Raw genomic sequence first — 22,669 nt, 5'->3', positions numbered from 1 at the left:
ACACTTGGCGAAACGTCAGTTGAAGTTGAAACTGTAACCGCGCGTTGAGCAATAAGTGCGCGGTGCAATCGGGTTCAGTCGCGTGTGCAAAGCCGCAAGAAATAGTTAAAGTGGACGAGACGTGGACGTGTCCGGTATAACCTCGATGAGCATATGTCGCGGTTCTAATACCGTTTGGAATACATGTAGATATTGTTTGACAGAAACTGATCAATAATGACTGGTAGTCAGAAATCGTCGAAAATAAAGTTGCTCGTTTGTGCAGCTGGTATTTTCGTGTGTTACTTTTATTTCGGTGTTCTTCAAGAAAAAATAACCAGAGGACAGTACGGAGATGCCGACAAACCCGAAAAATTCACATTCGCGTTCGCATTGGTTTCTGTCCAATGTTTGCTCAACTACATGTTTGCCAAAGTTATACTATTGACTGTTATGAAACAAGGCGAAGACTCTACTCGTACAATTTATTATGCTGTCAGTTCGCTTACTTATCTACTCGCTATGGTTTGTAGTACTATGGCTTTGCAATTTGTCAGCTATCCTACTCAGGTTGTCGGCAAGGCTGGCAAGCCTATTCCTGTTATGATACTCGGTGTACTGCTCGGAAGGAAGGTGAGATTTTAACTTGTCGATTATTCAAACCTTTTACAGATTTTGCAATAGTTCTCTTACCTATTCATATCAGTATTACTCTGTCATGTTTAAAGCAACACGTCGATGCCCCATCAAAGTCTGTTATTTCTAGTCGATTAGATTAAAACTACTGTAAATATTCCTCTTGTCCACCAAGGTATTAATCAAGATTTTTTCAAAGCAAAAACATGATTCGTTCATAATTTTCTCAACAACATTCGCAATACTGTTTTATTCAAATTTAAGAGTGACTGGTCTGTGAGGTGAGATGATAAAAAATAATGATAATTCTTATCTCGAACCAAAGATGTGTCGTTCAACTAAAAATATGGTTAATTTTTCATTTAAGGTTTATCCATTGAGGAAATACCTATTCGTGTTACTGATCGTTGTGGGCGTTGCTCTCTTCATGTACAAAGACAATGTGGCAAATACCAAGCAGACCGAAAGCCAAATGGGCTTTGGAGAGTTTTTGCTGCTGCTGTCATTGACGATGGATGGACTGACTGGAGCGGTACAGGAAAGAATGCGAGCAGAGCACAAATCTAAATCTGGCCACATGATGCTGAACATGAATTTCTGGTCATTTATATTCAGTACTTCGGTTATCCTAGTGTCAGGAGAGCTTGTACAATTCTTGTCATTTATGCAGAGACATCCAAACTGCCTATGGCACATCGTTTCCTTCTCTTTAGCAGGAGCGTTTGGACAATTTTTCATATTCTTAACAGTGTCAGATTTCGGCCCTCTTCCATGTTCCGTTATGACTACTACTAGGAAATTCTTTACTGTACTAGGTTCTGTTTTATTATTTGGTAATAATTTATTACCCAGACAATGGCTGGCAACGATTACAGTCTTCTCAGGGTTATTCTTAGACGCCATGTACGGCAAGACTAAAGTACCATTAAAGGAAACTACTGAATGATTTTAATTATATTATCATAGTATGATAGATGAATTATGTTGGAGGTTCTGAATTTTTATTTAGTTCAGGTTCTTATGAGGCTGAAGTTAGTAAAATAATTGCAACGAAACGTCAGGGAAAAATATATATACTTAAAAATATATAATTATGATCACTTTGAAGGAGTCAGCTTTTCAAAATGAGAGTATGTTTTGTTTATCATGGTTTACTAAAATTCAACTTCATGGTGTAAAATAACAATTTTTCCTAAACATCGTTACAGTCTCGTTACCAACTTCACCTTTATACTTCCTTTAGGTACAATTGATAACGCGACGAAAAGGTGTCTAGAATAGATGAACATTATCAGCGAACAGAAATAAATTTATAAAGTTCGATCAGTGTTGGGCGTTTTTGTAATTAATTGGTTTCTAATAAAATTACAAATGTAATCTGTCGTTCCAAGAAAAATCGATACTAACTATTACGTTCGTAATTTTTAATTGAAATTTTCCTAGTTACAAATTACAATAGTCATTGGTAATTTTTTTCCTTCCAGTAAGAACCGTGTGTATATCTCATAATCAGTACGTATAAATTTTCAATTTGGAACATGATATAAGGAATTACTTGGATCACAATCTATATACGTATAGATTGTGAACTATGTATATATATATATATATATATATATATATATATATATATATATATATATATATATATATATATATATTTCACACAAAATATGCATAATACAGATTATACATCACAACGTTTAGTGCAATGCGCTCAAATTCATTTATGTATATGGCTTATACATATTTATTTGTACAGTACTTACGATTATAGCGTTGTTCCAACATTTCCAATTATCAAGTTTTTCCGATTAATGGTAAGAATACTCCTTTAAGAAAATTAGATGGCGACTATTTTTTACATACATATTTCGATCCGCAAACTATATGTATATAAAATTTTCTCTCAGCCAAATTTACTAAGAGCAAAAATAAAGAGAAATAAAATTGAAATGGGTATAAATATTATAAAAGTCTATCACTGCATATCTATACGCTAAATAGAACGTTACCTAACAACGGAATAATTGGTTTATTCGCATGTTGCATACAGGATTTTATTACCGACTTAACTGTGATTACTATTGACTTGAAAAGTGCTACTTTTTCCCCGCAAATGCAGGAACAAGTATCAGAGGGAATCATACGCTACTTTTGGCCCACTTTTCAGATCAGTAAAGTGGCCGTTGCGGTTGAGTCTGCAATAAATATGCTTTCGTTAATATTTTCTTATACATATAATACTTATATACGGTACATATAGTTATAAGATATATTGATAAATAAATGCCACAAAGAATGACGAGTGTTTAATTTCTGCAAAAACTGTTAATTGTATACTCATAAAATAATAATGTAGGTGACATCCGGCGAGCTAATTTCAGTACTACATTTTATCCAATTTTGGATATCAGATTCGTAATCAGCGTTCCCGAAAACCTAGGGAAAGTGGATTTTCTGTACATCGATTTTATTACGAACTTCATGTTTTAATCCGCCGTTTTGTTTACCAAATTTTGATATTATATTCGTAATCAGCAATCCCAGAAACGTTGGTATACCAAATTTGACAAAATTCTGATGATGCCCTGATTTAATTCCACGATTTCATGAAAATTCCCCACTGTGTGTCGCCCTGGAATTTCTAACAACAGATTCATGATATACGAAAAAGACAACACCTATTGTACAGTCGCAACAACATTCTTCAGATTTTTATAGAGGATCGTAAAGAATGCATAATTTCGGCTAATAATTCTGCAACGTGCACATAGTTTATATTTCGGTTTCCACTTAACAATGGAGAGAATCGAACCGTGTAACTACTTGCGAAGGTAAATATAAATGCAAACTTGTGTTATTCTCGTTAGAAGCTGTATTTACCAACTGCAGCCCGTATTTATAGGTATATAATTTCGTGTAATTGTCTTACAATCAGCCATAGGTGTATTCTTGCGTAATTCCATGTGCATGCAATAACGAAATTTTGCCCTGATCGGGCAGATTTTTTTTTTTCGTGATTCTGTTTCTTGTTACAATTACATATTATTAGCCTCACACCAAATCACAGTTGAAAGCCGAATATGGATTGAAAGGAAGATTCTCGCACGAGACGTTCAAAATTTGCAAAGAATTTTGATTCCAGCGTAAAAAGTGGAAAGAAATACAGAAAGGTTATCGTCGCGTTTTCGTTAAGGAAACCGAATGTTAGTTACGAAACCACTTTCGTTAAACACGGATTCCTTGTTACACTCACTAACGTAGTGATTAAGGGAGTTCTGTTGTGGATCTTGGAAATGTAGGTCATTATTTAACAACAAGTTTTTGCCGTCAACGTTTCGACCCTGATTGGAGTCATCCTCAGGACATATTTAATGCATCTATTGAAACATAATTACAACATTGTTGATACCGAGTCGGAACAACCTTAATAACATATAATAAAATTAGAGTAATAATGAAAAGTAAAACATAAGCTATGTATATAGAAACAAACGATCACTAACACTAGTAAGTAAAAAAAAAAAAAAAAGGAGTTCATTGTGTGCAACTGTTTTTCGCGATGGTTCAGAAATAAACCTTCGATCTTGTCGTACGGAACGAGAATTTCGATACGTAGTATAAACTCAACTATTCTCCAATCGAGAAAATAAAACTCTCCATTCGGTCATGTAATTACCGGATATATCGTATATACTTTCAACGATACAGGTATGTTAATAAAATTAGGAAAACCCGGTATTTTTAACAAGTAGCCTGCCTGTTTTGATTATACTATTTACTATGAGACTAAACGGGGATTTTTTATTTGGAAAATTGTCTCCGTTTAAATGTCGCAATAATGAAAGAATAGCACTGACAGCACTATAAATTCCCGTAAAAGTCGAAAGTACTTCAATAGAGGTATTTGTCAAATTGTTAATGCCATGCATACCTACTATTTTCCATTTTCAATAGAAAATAGAGTGTGCTCGTTCAAATCTGCTTGTTTTGGAATATGTAAAACGTCATTTCCACATTTTAAATACATACTGAAATTGAAAGCATTTATCAGATATTACCAATTGTCTTGTCTCAAACGCGGATTGCCTTGATGGAGGAAACTTACATCGCTTCAGTACCTAATCACACGGTGTTGGATTGTGTGTTTATGAAAATGACGGGTTTAGGCGCGGTTGGGGCTGCACTCGGCAGCACGTAAATGTCATTAGCTTAATTTTGTTCATTAGTTCAGGTAGATCCAGGAATCTTCCTCGCCTATATAAGTAGTTGCCCGAGCAATGCCACCCCAGTCTGATCCAGTACGCGCGGTTTATTTCGTTCGATTAGCGATCAGGAAGTAATTAGTAGACCTAGTTTTTTTTTTATTGCAACGACGATAAAATGTCTAAGCTTAGTTACGGTCTTGTTATAATGATATTTTTCGTTGCCAAATCGATGGTGAGTTTTGATTTTGCGTAAATTCGTTCTACTCGTTGTTGCAAATTCCAACTTTGATTCATGGTGTGCAGCTTTCTGCTTCTTTTCCAATTTTCTTTGACGTTGAAATTTTTTCTTTATTTTACTTTGCTATTCTAATTGTTTAAGAATGCAAATTTTGACCGTCGTATTAGCTGATTTTTATTCGAACGCCTGTTTCGCAAAGATCGGAAATTTCATATCTAAATTCAGACTTGTGGATTATACTTTTAACAGGCAGATGATGGAATGGCCGAAATGGTACAAATGCTACACGACACATGCGTCGCAGAGACAGGCGTCGCCGAGGGTAAGTGAGCTTGTGCGATTAAACAATCCGATAATAATTTCTCTTCGTTTTATCGTATCACCAGATGGTCATTTATATTTTTTTCTTACAGACTTGATCGTCCAGGCAAGAACCGGTAATTTTCCGGATGACCCAAAGTTGAAGGTAACCAATAATTTGTAATCCAGCTGCTAGGTAAATCGAAATTAGGCGAGTCGGGCCTTCGCCTCGATATTCTTGTTTCTGAAAGTTTTTTTTTAAACAGAATCGAAGTGAATAAAAATATAAATGGTAATATTTCTGAGTTAAAAAATTTTTCATTGGTCACATAAACAAATTTTATTATTAAAAAAAATGTTCAAAATTTGCGAAAATTAATTATGGAGGCCTCTATTATCTAGAGATTTCGGGGTGCCTCCCTTGGCACCCTGCGCTAAATTTGACCCTGCATTCGATTATTTTCCATGTAATTGCAAGTGTTTGTGTAGTCATTTCAATCGAACGCCAAGGAATTTGTTTTCTATTTCCATTGCAATTCGCTTATGATAATTACAACGGTTCTATTTCAGTGTTACATGCTGTGCCTGTTGGAACAAATTTCCGGTGTAAGTGAATTTCATTATTTTTATCAATTATAGAATATAGAAGTATGGTTATAAATGTATTACGTTTCGTTAGTTTTTTTGAAAACTTATAACACGAACAGAAATTCAGACGAAAATCTGAAACTTCGGGGGCATTTTTTATAAATCGAACGGTGTCATTAAAAAAAAAAAAAAAATGTACCAAAAATGAAGAATTTCGTCAGTTCCAGCGAAAGACCTACATAAGCATGGTTACAAATATTTTTGGCTGATTTCGTATAATTTTATATGACTTGAAATCCTTTCAACTACAGATTGCGCGTACGATTGCGGATATTGTCAGTTTATATCGAGTCATTTCGTACGGTTTAAAACTTTTATCCACCGATTTCATTGCGAAATAATCTCGTTTTACACAATAGCTATTAAAAGAGACTTCTTTATAATCCACCTTTTTTCTGTTTAACACCACGCAATGAACGCAAACTTCAAACACACATAGCAAGACCATTATTCCAATTATAACCCAGTATAAATACATCTCACACCGTATCCACAGCCATTGAGTAGCGCGGGAATAAAGCCCAGAGAATTTCGCCTAGTCCGACTGATCCTGTTACCAATCTCTGAACTTTTTATAATGAAATATAAAAATCGAAAAAATTATGACAACCGGTGGATTCTGTGTGACAATATTAAACACGCCTCGATGATTTATTATCAGCTTCACTTACAGTGACACGTTTGTTGGAACACCCAAAACGTTATTTAATTGTTCCATGTCTAGATTGATGACGGCAACATCGACGTAGAAACTATCGTCGCAGTATTACCCGAGCACGTCGTGGGCGACGCTGAGCCAGTAGTTCGAAGCTGTGGAACAGTCAGTGAGTATGTTTAAGATATCCGTAGTAATGGGAGGTCCAGCTAAACCGATCACCATTAAAGGCTTATTACAGTAGGAAAGTTCGATGGCAGTTTTTTAAATTCATATTCTACACTAGTTTCGTAAAGAATAAATTCGTTATTATAATTATTTTCTTCCTTCATTCGATGAACGAAGTTAAAGCAAATTATCAGCAGTTTTAAAGAAGTGCTGTTTAACGTAAGCCGTATCCAAAGTAGTTGCACATATAATGTCTACGTACATCATCATACTTATAAAAATAAAACTGACATTTAATTGCAAGTAACACTTACAATTATCGTTTATAACCGAAGTAAAAAAAAAAAACTCTACTTTATGCACCCGTATAAAAGTTGGAATACTTGTTCCATGAAACTTTCCCATTCATGTTTCTTCTTTCGTTTCGCAGAGGGTTCCGATGATTGCGATACGGCATTCCAGACGAACAAGTGTTGGTACAATGGATTACCAGACGTAAGTATGGTGATTGGCGGGGGATCGAATTTATAATTTTTCATTGTTGCGGAACTTAAAATAGGCAAGTACTAACGCATAATTACGCTTTTCTCATTTGTTTTCAGCTGTACATGTTGGCATAATTTCGTTCGACTCGCAGCGATTTCCGGGAGCCTCCTTCGAAGGAGAAAAACCTTACTGTGAATTATATCCGAAATAGGCATACTATATGTTTTGTATCAAGTATTTGTTGGTGAGATTGCAAATTTTTGAATGTAATCATATGTTCACTCCTCAACGTGGTAATTAATGCAGCTGTCCTAAACATCTGTGCATATCAGTTCCCAAAATTCACAGAATATAGTATGTTCCCATGTATACACACGTATGTAACATATTTTGTAATGATTTCAAAAAATAACGTCATTCTTCAAAATTGAATTGGCACTTCTGTAACTATATTGGCAAAATATAACTGTACTGGTAATAAAGAAGAAAACAACTAGATGTTTACCGAAGGATTCAATGAGAACTTGCAACCAGAAATCCGGCCTCTTTGCATACTCGAGTCTATTCGATCGTTCTGTAATAACAGCATACTGGTCAGTTATCATACCTATAGGGAAAAATAATATCTTGAGAAAATGACTGTGAATGTTCCGTTAGTGTGGGCGCCTCATGGTAGGCAACCCGTGTAACAGTTCTGTAATCCGTGAATACTCGGTAATGACTAATGAAGCTATCAAATGATTTAGGTGTGGGCGCCTAATGGTAGGCAACCTGTGTAACAGTTCTGTGATCCATGCATATTCGGTGACGTTCAATGAAGCTATCAAATAGTCCAGAAGATGGCGCCATATGGGCGGAAATATGAGGAACTGATTTTAGTGCAGGGTAATGAACGGGTGAATTAAGTAGAATCAGGTGCAATATTGAATTGACCACAATGCTATTGCTTGACGATTGCATTGGTATGATTAAATGTCGGTAAACCGAAATTTTGTTTGGAATATTCGGACCTAGGCACAATATAAGCGTTAATAATTAGCAAAAATACCCTCCGTTTATTTCAATAATAATAGCTGCGTCGCCCTGGAATTTCTGACGACATATTTATGACACATAACAAACCCCGATTTCACAGTTGCAAAATAATTCTTTAGAATTTCGCTAGGCTGCGTAAAACATACAGAAATTCGGTTCGTTTATTTTCAAAATTCTTAATTTCCATCTTGGAGCCACTTGCTAAGATGAACATAAATGTAAATTGGTGATATTACTGATTGTGAGGCTTGTCATAATTAAATGTAATTAATATAAAATAAAACCTCAGTCGTCAACTGCGTACAGTTGCATACAAAGGAAACATTGGTACACGAGGGGCGGAAAATATTCTAAAAGAAATTTGTTGTTCCCGTAAACAGAGCAGAGGATTATCAAGTAGTGAACGAAGCGTTTTTAATAGAGAAATCAAATGTCGTTTACGTAACTACGTAGATAAGTACACGGACTCTGCATTGCATTCGTTAGGTAGTGATTAAAGGAGTACTGTTTTTGCGGATGTTCGTTTACTTATGTAATTGAATAGTTTAGAATCGAACCCGCGATCCCAGGATGCCGAAAGAGATATCTACAAATGCTGAAATACTTTCTTGTTGATGAAATCCCAGAAAATTTTACAATAATAATAGAATAGCTTTAATACAAGTAAAAATTTCAAGTAATCTAGTTTTTAAATTAAAGTTCAAACTTCATCCATTCGTTGGTATGAACGGTAAGAATTTCGTACAGCATTCAGTTGCAAATTTATTTTCTTTATGGTTTCTGAATTTCTCGAGATTATGTGCTGCGTTTTTATTAGTGAAATTAATCAAAAGATTCTTGAACGGTATTTTTTGCTAACAATTCTCGGATGATAATCACCTTATCATCATTTTATTCTACACATGCACGTTACCTGTATCAGTGTTATGTAAAGTATAATCTACATTTCCTCGCCCCCCCCCCCCAATTGTGAAGTATACTTATATCCGAAAGAGAAGTTTTCCGTCAATATTAAACTTCCTTCGAAATATTATTTCCAACTGTTCAATATGAAGAATGAAATTCGCTATCTCGGAAAACAAAGCAATTGCAACGTGCAGCGGAATGGTGAAGAAGAGACGATGAGTGTTGATATCGATGATGCGGATTGCCTTGGTGGAGAGAACTTGCATCGCTTCAGTAATCATACAGTTTTCGATTACGTATTCATAAAAATGATGGGGTTTAAGCGTGCTTGAGGCTGCACTCGGAAAGCCGTAAATGTCATTAAATTAATCTCTGTTCATTAGATCAAGTAGATGCAGGGATGTCCCTCGTCTATATAAGGAGATGCCTGATCAATGTCACGCAAGTCTGATCCAACGTTTGATGTTCGTCGTATTTGATTACCGAATCAGAAATAATTATAGTTAATATCGTTTGGTATCGTAACGGCGATAAAATGTCCACGCTTATTTACGGTCTTGTTATCGCGATATTTCTTTTTGGCAAATCGATGGTGAGTTTGCATTTCATATATAAATCCCTTTTCGCCCGCTGCGAATTCCTGTACAGATTATACAATGCGCGATCACGTTAACGTTTCTGCTTTCATTTCGATCTTCCATTTAAATTTTCGCAAGGAGATTGCCCAGTTTTCTATATTTTCCTATTTTGTGAAAAATTTTCAAAAAACATTACACGAAACTGCAGTTCTTCTTTGTCGTATCAACTCTATCTTTTTCCTGTAACGGGATTCCCAATGGTCGGAAATCTCAGCTGTAAATCGAATCTGCAAATTGTACGTGGAACAATTTCCTAACAGGCAATGAGCGATGAAATGCAGGAAATGGCCCAAATGCTACATAACACATGCGTCGCAGAGACAGGCGTCGCCGAGGGTAAGTGAAATCACGCGATTAAACGATTTGAAAATAATTTATCTTCGTGTTATCGCGTCAACGCGTGGTGATTGATGTTTCATTTATTTTTTTATTTCTTGCAGACTTGATCATCAAGTGCAGATCTGGCGATTTCACAGACGACCCAAAGTTGAAGGTATTAATAAACTAATGATTTTCTGTTAAATTTGCAGTTCCATTGTAGCGTTCGTATGTATAGTCATTTAAACCGAACGTCAAGGGATTTGTTTTCTATTTCTATCGCTATTAGCTTTTGGTAATTACAACGATTCTGTTTCAGTGTTACATGCTGTGCCTGTTGAATCAAATTTCTGCTGTAAGTGAATTTCATTATTTTTATACACATTCACGTTTGCTACGTGGTAATTTTTATTGGTATTCACTCAACACGCTCCGTGACTTTCGATCTTTTCAAATGTAAAAAAAATGAGCGTCAATTTTCGTGCTGTACTCAGTCTTTTCGAAAGAAAATTGCTTTTATTCTCCTCACTAATCTTGAACGGTATACAATTTTCGTTAATTCGACCTGTTGCATGAATTAATTGGAACAATTTCATCACGCAAAATGTCTCAGTTAGATGTAATACAATCCTTAATCGCTCTTCCTTATTGACCGGCATATGACATCAGAGTCAAGTTTTACAGAAAGTAAAACAAACTTACAGTTCACACTTCGGCGTGAATCCCTAACTAGCCTGAATTCAAATGAACAGTAGTAAAAAATACTCGTAGGGCACCAGACGTTTCAGCGTCAATTTTTATACAAAAGACACGGTAGGGTACGATAATAATTATAATTATAAAATCCGTTGCATGAGAACTGGTAGAGTGGCGGTATTTAAAGGCAGCTAACGATGGTTAAATAAATAAATAAATAAATAAACTCGAGTCAAAGAGATTAACACGCCAATGAGTCGTATATTGTCATCTGAGTTTACAAGTCTCGAGTCAGTAAAGTTAGCTTACAAGAGTTAACAATAATCCACTAGATTTTATTTAACAAGACAACATACGTTTCACAATGATTACTTGCAACGCGTACGAGCGTATTATGCTTATATTAATAGTTTTGATGAGAGAAAAAGAAAAGAAAAATAACACCACAACCTACTAATTGTTTAATGTTTAGTTCGATGACGGGGAAATCGACGTAGACACGCTCGTCGCAATGTTACCAGAGGAAATATTGGGCAAGGCTGAACCAGTGCTTCGAAGCTGTGGAACAATCAGTAAATATCTATACATTGAAATGATACGTACTAATTGGAGATGGAGGCAATTTCGCCATATCAATGGCCTATTTATAATATAATTTGTATTTATTTTTATTTTTTCCTCTTCAGAGGGTACCGATGATTGCGACTCGGTATACCAGACTAACAAATGCTATTACGACAAAAGTCCATTGCAGATGTGAGTATGCAGAAATATCGAATTTGTATTGTTTACAGTTGTGAAATTAGATACGGGCAAGTGTTGAAACGATATTAAGCCTCCCTTACCTCTTTTCAGGTGTACTTTTTGATCTAACTTCGCACGGTTCACTGCAGCGAATTCTCGGAAATCTCCTTCGATGGAAGAAAATCTTGATAAGGATTATTTTTCGAAGAATAGATACGTACTGAGTTGTGAATCAAGTTTTTCCCTGCAGGTGATAGACACGAGTTTTCAAATGTAGTATAATATGTTCAATCACTAACGTGTATCGTGAGAAACCATTTTTTTGAGTTTCTATTGAGATAAATAAATTTCGATTTTATGCATCGAATAATAACCAAAACCTTTATTTATTACTTATAAAGTTTGTTTTTGTCTCTTCTACGTTCATAAAGTCTTGAAGTTTTTGATTGACAGCTAAATATATGGGTGTCTATGTTCACAAGAAAAACGAAGATGTTTTCACCAAGATGCGATGGACTTTATCGTTATTAACATTATCAGATTCGGTATTAATAATGAGAGCGTGATGGGAGATTACATTTGGGGTTTGATACGAGAAAGTCCATACGAAAATAGAAGAAGTACGAAAAATATTCATTTTTAAACTTTGTTTATCAATTCTTTTACATTTCTAGTTTATTATTGATTATTATTTTTGAATAAATGTGACTTAAGCGTAGAACTGAAGTTCGCTTGATTGTTATTTCCAATAAATGTTTGAGAAAATCGGTAATTTTTCTTAAAATTGTAAATATCCTTCTGGTTTCTACAGAAACAAACTTTATTATTACCGACGTAGAAGAAATCAAAATTTGACATCTACAACCCAGACTCAAAATTGGTGTTGACCGGTGTTATGCATCGATGTATTGTGCACAAATTGCACTGATTTTGGGAAATACTGTCTTTGTTCTTTTCGATGAGATTAACACTTTTAAGACGTATTGATAACAAATAAGGAAACAAAAGTTTACCGAAGGTTTGAATCGAAACTTCTCACCGGGAACCCCGCTTCTTCTTTTACAAGTTAATTCCAAGATTTTGCATAATAACAGCATTATATGTACCAATCAGTTAATAGTCATGACATACCCGTAAGGAAAAATATTGTCGTCGTCATGATTAAAATAATCCCTCCTCGCAAACATTGTGAATGTTTTTTTCAGTATACTAAATTACTTTTTTACTATGTTTTCCTGCATAATCTGGAAACTGAACTGTCTTTTCCTTGAAGATAAAAATTGTCGCAAAAATATTTTGTTATCCAACGTGACGCGTTTAATGTGCAAAATATTGATCTACTAATCCGGAATCAGTTCCATAACGTCTTCTGTTTAGTCCGTGGCAGTGGTTGACAGGTTGATAAAAAAAGAAAAAAAAAACAGATCATACGAATCTGTGACGTTGACAAACTAGCCTGTGAATTAACGGATTGAAAAAAAAAATCTCAGCTTACACCGATGTCCAGATATCGATAAATTTCGTTGATTATGTACCTACCAGTCGTAGTTTATTAATTTTTTTCGTTTTAAGTTCACTGTCATTTCTGCCCGTCAGGTTGACTTACAATAATACCACATGTACACGACCAGCTAGTATTTCATACGTGTATCATGAAGATAGCAGGCCTGTGCATCAACGACGGAGTTCTTGGTGCTCGAGCCACGTGGCTGATGATAAAATTTACGAGCCTGAAGACCTAAACGGTGGATTTTAACTTTGTTTGTAGATACAACAACACTGCAGCGTATTCTTCACTCACTGCAAACGCGTTCTGAATACTTTTACACTGTTTGGCCTTTATCAAGCACTTGACGCAAGCATCTATTTCATGGACGACTCATTGTGCCGAAGAAAACGATCGAATTCTGCCCATTTCCATGTCCATGCAACGTCAATGGCGAATCATTATGTTCATCAGCGAAGATTCGTGCACACTGTTTGTCTGATTAACTATAGGGAGAGAGACTTGTTTTTAATTAAGGCGACCGGGTTTCCGCGCACTTGAACGACTTAATCCGTTTATATGGTCGATTCAATCAATTCTTTGCCACTGTCTGCGGTACTCGGTTCATCAGAGATTAGTCTCATCGCAAAGCGTTCTAACTCACGCGTACTATAGATTGCATCGAAAGTAAAACGATCATAATTTTTAATCTAAAAATCACATTATCTACATGTCAGCTGCACACTCTGTGAACATCGAAGCGAGATAAAGATTATGTATGAGATTTGAACGGTGGGGGAAGATGTAATCAGTCGTATTTATCATAGATGCTTAAGTTCCGTAGAACCGACAGTTCGATGGCATGCGTTAACAGGATGCCATTGTTCCGAATTACTTAGTTTTAGACTTATAGATATATACATATACATACTGCATATTTATTATTTACCATTCGTATTCTGAAACCACATAAAAATTCATCATTTTACTTTTATGGTGATAATTTTTCTTTTCTTCCCTTTTCACCGTTACTTCTTGTTAATTTCACCTGTTCCGTTCAATTCACACGCCTCGTTATGGATTTTCGTGCTTTCGTTTGGAGTGTATTCTTCACCCTCGTTACGTCCGGCGTTTTGGCGGCAGCTGCGGTTGATTTCTCGGATTACGGTAAGTCTTACACCATCTTAAATCCGTTATACCGGTACAACGCTTAATTTCTATGAACCCGTTGGAACTTATTCTTTTCCCGAACTCGAGGTGGCTGGTGAAAAGAACATTGCAGGGATTTCCTTCGTGTTGTTGTTGTTTTTTTTTTTTTTCTTCCTCTTCTCAAACGTTGAACAATTGTTTCAAGGTTGTAAAACTCGGCTTGCAGACGAATTAACACCGTTTGCTTATCGCAGTTATCTGCACTTTGATGTAAACATTGCAGAGGCCGGAGTGTCGATCGCCGGAAAGCCTTGTGCAATTGTTTTACGTTGAAAAGAAACCGGCCTGTCAGCGATTAACTTTCAATGCAAGTATGATGAATTTGATTTGTTTTTCCCTTTTTCAATTTCTTTGTAGAGATAAATGTGATTTGGATTACACACTTTTGTTTCTACTTAAATGCAGTTTGAAATCTAGCGTGAAATCTCCTATTGGATAAGATACTCAAAATTGAGGCTCGGTTTGTGAACTGACAGCATAAATTGCAGCTAAAACAGTGCCACTTACATCAAACTCGTGGCAATGATTTGTTAAGAAAATTTTTGCGGCGTTTATTTCTTCAAATTTTATATAAGATCACATTATAAGTTGAAAGAAAGAAACTTGAATGGTTAAAATTATCGGACGAATTACATTATCAAGCATAAATTGTTCATTAATTTTTAAGTCAATGTAGGGAAACTTTTTGGACTCATTCTAGGCGAATTTTCACAACATACGATGTACGTGCTCGTTGTGCAGCAACCAAAACCTTAATTCAATTCAAAAATTAATTTCTATGAGTTAATTATTCAGTTAAACTGACTGAAATAGTGAAGTTTTTGTGGTTGTTTGAAAACAATATCTCTCTATCAAATATCAACAGTTGATAATATTTTTGATGAGTATCATATCTTCAGATCAATCAATCTCAAATTACTTGACTAAACTGCAAAAAAATTGTTATAAATTTCGTGTAGTTTGAAGTCCGTACGGCAAAGTGCAAATTGTACTTAAGCTGATAAAATTTACACGAATATCAAACCGAATCACAAAATTTTCCGCAACTTTACATGACTTGGTGCAAATTCTACGCAAATGCTTAAGGACTGAAATTGAATAAAGAAAATTGCCATTTTCGCACCGAAACGTGGGAAATTTCACACGAAAAGTACTCAAGATTTTTAACAGTGTATCAATAGTACACTAATTCCAACGGCTCTGTACTTCTCCCAATTTTTCGCAATCTGCCAAGACAATTTTTTATCAGAAAATATTCAAAATGGCGCCCGTCGCAGTTGGTTGAAAGGAAAACCTTTTTTTAGCGGTGTACAGCCTTCCGGCTAAATGGCTAGTCTGAACCAAAAAAAACCAAACGTCATTTTGAAGTTAAGATATGAAACTAGAACTTCGGTCGAACACATTTTGGATTTTCGTAAATTTATAGAAATGACGACCGTATGAACAAAAATAAAAAAAAAAAACACCAATTCATCAGTTTTTTGCACAGTCATTTCAGTTTTAAAAGTGGAAAAAAAAATCTATCCAAAATCTGGTCGGCTCAATTCCAAGATAAAGGAATTCAGCACATGCTGTCCGAATTTCAAGTGAATCGGCTAAATAGTTATCGAGTTAAGTTTCAGGATTGCTTTACTGCGGCAAAACAAAGTTTTTTTTTTCAACTCAAGCAAACATTTGCGTTATTTACAGCAGTTGAAATGGCAATTTGGTAACAAATACCTCACACCTTACAGTGGTCGATACCCCGATACATTCAGCTGCTCGGAGTTGGAATTTAAAAATTCTTTGTAACACCGTCATTTTTGAAAATTTTAACCTTTCACTTGGGAAGGGGTTAGACAAAGATCTGAGCTACGTGAAAATACAAAGAAAAATGAATAAAGAAAAATGTGAAATTTTGTCATTCTAGTGTACCCATCCCTCTTAAGTAATCCATGATACAGGATAAATATGCACACATATACGCACTGGCGCATATATGTAATATCCTCGCGCTTATTTCGTCCCAAGCAATTCGAAACCGGGGCCTATATAATAGAGGAAGACGAGTGTGTGTACGAAGGGTGAGATAAATGACGCGGAATACCTTTGTCAGGCTCCCTTATCGAGGTGCATAAATTCACCATTTTCTTATCATCTTTTGATGGTAGTTCATGGATCACGAAGAGGTTATAACATTGTAATAAACGTCGTCCGCCAGCCTTTAGGGGGAAAACCTGTATATAAAGTATTTTTGGGCCAATAGCTGTAGTAGGTACATAAAGATAGATAACATTAATAAATGGAGTGATTCCCTACGCCATTCCTTTGGCGGGAACTCTTTGAAAAAGTGGGTAATTTAAAAAGATGAGTGAACCGAAATTTGTATGAAAAATGGCCGATGGTCTTGAAAGTTGCAATCCGATGAGTGAAATTTTACTAATTCGTCTCCATCCCGCGCTAATTCGGTATCCTTTTCTTCCAGACGATGCTCGGAGTGTAATTCGCGACGGGTTCCAGGCCTTCGCCGACTACGCAGACACGACCGAGGTAACGACGTCCGAAAATTGTACGGAGAGATCATTCTATGACTTTCCGACCGACTTGTTCACGAGAGCACAGCGGGAACAGGGAGCTGCCGCACTCCATTTTTTTGCCGGTGTATACGCATTTTTCATGGTCGCCCTTGTCTGCAACGATTACTTCTTGCCGTCCGTTGATTGCATTTGCACGGATTTGAAGATCAGCCGGGATGTGGCAGCCGCCACTTTCATGGCTACTGCGACATGCACACCCGAACTCTTCGTAAATCTGATTGGAACTTTCCTTACCGAATCTGACCTCGGAATTGGGGCGGTAGTCGGATCCGGTGTATTCAACACTTTCGGGGTTGCTGCTTGTGGCGGCTTGGCCGCAGTTGGGGTGAGAGACAATTACTTTTTTTTTAAAGTGAATCATTATCCACTATAGCAAATCGGGCGTAGTATCGATCAGAAACAAAACTAAGGTTGGAAGAAAAACGCCTTTCAAACGTTTAACAGGGGAATTCAAGTGCTGAAAATAATCAACATGGCCGCCGTTGACGCGCTTGCCGTTTTATTTCGGATCTAAAATTATTTTCGGGATTTCCCAGCTGCTGAGCGCTATGCCACGCCAAACAAAAAGATGGCACGATTAATTCAGTTATAATTTTACTTTTGAAAACAGTCTCAAGAACTGCAATTTGAGCCTGCAAATTTCATAATCAGAACTAAATCGATTCTGAGTTCTTGCAATTTTCATGTTAAATCAAAGTTAATCTCGCGAAATCAATATTAAATATCCGAGATAAAAAGTAATCATGTGAACCAATTAGGTAGCGCCTGAAATAAGATCGTATATTTTCAAATCGGATTTTTTTATCGCTGGATGTTTCTATAATGCTCACAAAACCTCGATCTATGTATACGTTTCTTATGTTTCACGACAAAGTTTTTTACAACTGAAAATAACAGCACGAACAATATTAAACGAGATCAAAAATCATTTCGATAATTCTGCATATAATTGATATGCCTGATATATTCGAAAGTTATGCCATTCGACTATTCAATCACTCTTTCAAGTATTGACGTCAATGTATAAACGGTTTACTGTTGTACGCCATTTTTTTTTTTATTTTTTATTTTTTTATCCCATTTATCACCTCATCAATCATGTTCATACTTTTCATCAATTAGCTAACAAATTATTATGCCTGCCAAACTATTTTTCACTAAACACAATTGGGTATCATATAGTGTCGATTATCATTTTTGTGTTCAAATATCGGCAATATCATGTAATCATGATTATTCAGTGGCATTACATCTGATAAACTGTAGACTTTGGTATACTGCAATCATGTCTCTACGCGTGGCCTCACATATCGGAAAACTGCCATTTAGCAGGGAACATCTTTGACGTTGCTGTGGCATCGCTAGATGCTAGTTCAATAATAAACTACGTATATCTTTCTTTTAACAAATGTGACCTTGTCTGGGCGATACACGTTTCTTGAATTCTCAAAATAGTAATATAACCGTGCGGTTCTAAAATATATCGTTAACCATTCCACTTTGATTGGAAGATAGTTTCGTAAAACAAATAAAGAATAATATATGATATATCAATATTCGGTTATTTCAAAAAAAAACAGTTTACAGTATACGCTAGGATATTTTTGTTAAAATTTTCCAACTAGCATTAGTAAAGTAAAACAATTCAACCAATGAAATTCACGCTCATATGGTTATAAGAGAAAACATTATGTTGAATCGAGCGTCAAATCTGAAAGTAGAAGTTATATTCTAAAATGTGTAAAATCTTTATACTACCTTTTTAACACTGAACACGAAAGTAAATTTTGCGTTAGAGAGAAAAAAAAATTACAGGAAAATAACAAATGTTCCTCGATATCTTACCTCCAAAGTGTTTGATATATAACACGAAATGACTCATATACGAATTTTATCTGTGGAATATATTAAGCTGCGATAACTGTTGCAACAATTTTGGGTCCAACTTCACTGCAGATACCTAATATAATTATCACTACTTCCGAATGCTGCGAAATTTCTCTGATATGATCTACTCAACATAATTCAGGCCAATAAAATAACTTAGATGGTATCACTGATTGGTAACTTCTGATTTGAATTATGACGCACGTTTATAAGCACTTGCGTCTTATTAGCCAGATTGAAGTAGAGATGAAAAAACGTGATAGATTTATCGTATCTTCGGTGGCCCAAGAATATAACAGCTCCGTATAATTTCACACTGCAGACCAATCGAAGGCGAGATGATATCGTAACGTTAAACGGTAAGGGGTCGTAATGAACGTGCGTCAGAACATCAGTCAAGAATAGATTGACGACTGACATCTTGATCCCAAGAAATGTTTCTCCGATCAAATCCGATTTCTGTTACGACTTTAGCGATTTATTAAAAACAGGGTATTCAAATGGAATGGTGGCCGCTATCTCGAGACTGCATCATCTATTCGCTGTCCATCGCACTGTTAGCAACAATGATGTGGGACGGTATCATTACATGGCGTGAAGCTACCTTACTGATGGTCCTGTACTTCGTTTACTTCATCATTCTCTTTTGCGACAAGACGACCTCGCGTTGGGCTAATCAATGCATCGAAAAGATTACGAAGAAGAACAAGACTCTCGCAGGTATCCGCAGGTCCTTCCACATAAACACTGCGGCAGGAGTAAAATTGAGAACATTGAGTGACGAGCGCGGTATCTGATTTTAGAAACGCCCGCCAAGGATATTCCGGAGAAAAATGAGACCTTCGGTACTTATCGGCCGTATTTTCACGGCGAGTTGGTCATCGAATACAGACACAGTCTTTCCGTAAGAACGTCGATGGCTAAGCCACCGACCAACGGAATTTCGATCAAAGTAATCGAGGCCGCTGAGCCGGTCGAGGAGTATGTGGAACCAGGTATCACACGCGTTATCGCGTTAGCATACATCGTCTTCTCATTGTCGATCGAAGTGAAGTTCTTTCATGAACACCGGAATCTATCCAACAGGCACACCGTTCACCATTCCGAAAAGACCACTGCCCGGAAAGATATGGTGGTTCTTTCTGTGGCCGCTCCGTTTGCTGCTATTCGTCACCGTTCCGGACTGCAGATATAAAAGAGTGAGAAAATTTTACCCGCTCACGTTTTTCATGTGCATATTCTGGATCGCGGTGACGTCGTACATCGTTTCTTGGATGATAACGGTGGTAGGCGACACGATAGGAATCGCGGACGCTGTTATGGGACTCACGTTTTTGGCCGGTGGAGGAAGTTTGCCGGAAGCGGTGTCCAGTGTGATAATGGCCAGACAAGGTGAGTCTCCTCTTGGTCGAAGCTGTCTGTTTTGCGAAAAAAATCATCTCCAAAGATTAATGTTTTTTCCTTTTCTTTCCTTTTTGCTTCGCACAGGCGACGGTGCGATGGGCCTGAGCAACTCGATCGGAGCAAACACTCTCGACATTCTTCTTTGCCTGGGTCTGCCGTGGCTGATAAAGACCACGGTACTGGGAACGAACATTGAAATAATATCTGCGACGCTTAATTACAGTTTTCTCACCCTGATGGTGACCGTGGTATTGCTTTACGGCGTTATTGCGGCGAATGGTTATCGGCTGAACAAGAAGGTCGGGGTCGGTTGCGCCGTCATGTACATCGCATTTTTGGTCTACGCGGTTCTCCTCGAGTCCAACGTCTTCTTCTTCGTCAACTGGCCAATGTGTGACGCGACAGATTGAAATTTCAGCCGAGACACGCGTGTACAGCGGTGACAAATCTGTGAAGGAGAAACTACGACCACTCCAGCTGTAGTGATTTGTCTTTACAGCGTTCCCCGATCCCACCACGAGCTTGAAACTCGCTCCTCTTTTGCCGTGTGGCTCTAAGTCGAGGAACCCGAAAAGGGCTGGAATCGTTCTGCAGGTATCCAGTGCTGGAAGGTCGGTCAAATCCTGCGGTCCGCAATGGTTGAGAAACGAACTTGGCAGACCAAGTTCTCTTATCCTTTATGTTATCTCGTACCTCGTTACATTTGCCACCTGATCCCCTTGGTCCATTCGGTCACGTTTCAGCTGTCATTTAATCCTTATCCCCGAATTTCCTTCGAGTCTGCGCTGCCTTCTAGTCTACGTCTCTAATTGCCCTTCTCTGTAATTCCGAGGTAATGCACTTCGATCAGCCGTGCTTTTCACTGATCGTGTATCCCACGCGTATGGCAGCGGTGTACGTTTCATATATTTAAGAATAAAACGTCTCGCTACATTTTTATTTCGTAATGTTTTAAGAATGGTCATAAAATGCACAATAATTATGATAATAATGATATCAATTTAAAATGACGCGGAAATAATCTTAACTGATAAATACTCTATGAAAAATTTAAGAATAGGAATAAAAGTTATACGATCAACCGCCGTGTGTATGTGTAGAACAATTGTAAGACAGTAATTTATTTTTATACATTGTGATGAAAAATGTGCTTTCACAATATTGTGCAGGACAAGTCGATTCAATGTTTCGAGTAAGCATTGTGATGTATGTAGCTAATATTAATTAATATTAATGCGGTAAGAATATAGAATAAGTCTGTATATAAGGAATTGTTTCGTCGGACAAATATATCACTCTTCGGGTGTACTGTGAAGATGAAGGAGACTCGATTTTAATTCACAAGACAACTATTACCTACGCCTCGTTTGTCCGTTTGAAAAAAATTCTGAAGCTTACTTTCAACCTCTCATTATCATTATTATCAAATTATTAACACAACGGTAACGAATTTATTTTTCATCACCTGGAGAAGTCCTAAATACTTATCTTGCAGGGAAAGATTTTCTGATCACGCTCAGACGGCTGTTAAAATCATGCACCTGCCTTTATTCGTATTTCGATCTAGATAGAGAGAGATAGGTTTAATTACGTTGTATAAATACTCTGGAAACTTATAAGAGCTACGATTTTTTGTCTATTTCCTATACGATGCGCGGTATCAATTATTTTGACTTATTAAGTTTTACTTCGATCTATCATAGACAATCCAACGAAGACACGTATGTCGCACGCGTGGGAAACATTATCAATTGAAACGATACGAGGTAGATAAGGTGAGTATAATGTGAATATAAACAAGTGAAGGAAAGAAAACAATTTGAGTGATTGAGTTTGCCAATTGCGAGTTAATCATTCGTTCAACTTAGACAAATATTTACTCGGTGGAATTTGCAAGTGAAAATTAAACCAGCGGTTGTTTCAACACGCGTGTGTCAGGTTCTATTTATTTTTAATCTAATTCATTATTTGGATACAATCTTGATGATCAGCCTGTTGCAGTGACGATAATTATCGATATATTTAAGATTGGAATTTTGTTAATTCAGCCTGGCAACAATGATAAACAATTTAGATCTAATAAATTCTACACCTGTCAATTTGAGGGATCGAATGAAAGCCGGGTCAACGTTCGCCTCTAACAATAAGACTAAATATCTTAATTATTCTTTCGAGTAAATCTTCTCGTCTGAAATTGTGCGACGTGATTCGTAAAAACGCACCTCCTCTCCTTTAATTATAAATATACCTGCACGACGTATACTTATTATTTATATACACACGCTGCGGGGGGGGGGGGGGGGGGGGGTGACGAAATAAAATGACGTCACTGCGTTCGAAAATGATGCATGTAATATACGGATATGTATAGAGTATACATATACGTATATTTAGCAATTGAAATTTTTATTAAAACAATTTGCATCTTCAATTAACAAGATAGAAACAA

At 36.5% G+C, this 22,669-nt stretch overlaps 3 protein-coding genes across 3 annotated transcripts; all 3 read left to right on the top strand.

The window, feature by feature from the left end:
• The first annotated feature begins 28 nt into the window (after positions 1 to 28).
• On the top strand, positions 29 to 1,941 carry LOC107219590 (solute carrier family 35 member B1). The gene is made up of 2 exons (XM_015657848.2): positions 29 to 612; positions 983 to 1,941. The coding sequence occupies exons 1-2, from the start codon at positions 217 to 219 to the stop codon at positions 1,559 to 1,561; spliced, it is 975 nt and encodes a 324-aa protein (XP_015513334.1). The 5' UTR covers positions 29 to 216; the 3' UTR covers positions 1,562 to 1,941.
• A 2,956-nt stretch (positions 1,942 to 4,897) lies between these two features.
• On the top strand, positions 4,898 to 11,915 carry LOC107219570. The gene is made up of 13 exons (XM_046737978.1): positions 4,898 to 5,058; positions 5,314 to 5,386; positions 5,478 to 5,530; positions 5,935 to 5,970; positions 6,737 to 6,836; positions 7,266 to 7,330; positions 9,729 to 9,854; positions 10,161 to 10,236; positions 10,341 to 10,393; positions 10,538 to 10,573; positions 11,387 to 11,486; positions 11,601 to 11,670; positions 11,770 to 11,915. Exons 1-13 carry the CDS (start codon positions 5,002 to 5,004, stop codon positions 11,780 to 11,782), a joined length of 858 nt encoding a protein of 285 aa, XP_046593934.1. The 5' UTR covers positions 4,898 to 5,001; the 3' UTR covers positions 11,783 to 11,915.
• On the top strand, positions 11,904 to 21,626 carry LOC107219578 (sodium/potassium/calcium exchanger 4). The gene is made up of 6 exons (XM_015657835.2): positions 11,904 to 14,311; positions 16,818 to 17,254; positions 19,308 to 19,536; positions 19,620 to 19,811; positions 19,903 to 20,208; positions 20,305 to 21,626. Exons 1-6 carry the CDS (start codon positions 14,221 to 14,223, stop codon positions 20,628 to 20,630), a joined length of 1,581 nt encoding a protein of 526 aa, XP_015513321.2. The 5' UTR covers positions 11,904 to 14,220; the 3' UTR covers positions 20,631 to 21,626.
• The last annotated feature ends 1,043 nt before the right edge of the window (positions 21,627 to 22,669 follow it).

Source organism: Neodiprion lecontei, chromosome 4 (assembly GCF_021901455.1).
Source record: "Neodiprion lecontei isolate iyNeoLeco1 chromosome 4, iyNeoLeco1.1, whole genome shotgun sequence".
NCBI lineage: Eukaryota > Metazoa > Arthropoda > Insecta > Hymenoptera > Diprionidae > Neodiprion > Neodiprion lecontei.
The sequence above is the reverse complement of the archived record's forward strand: the minus strand, read 5'-3'. Positions and strand labels throughout refer to the sequence as shown.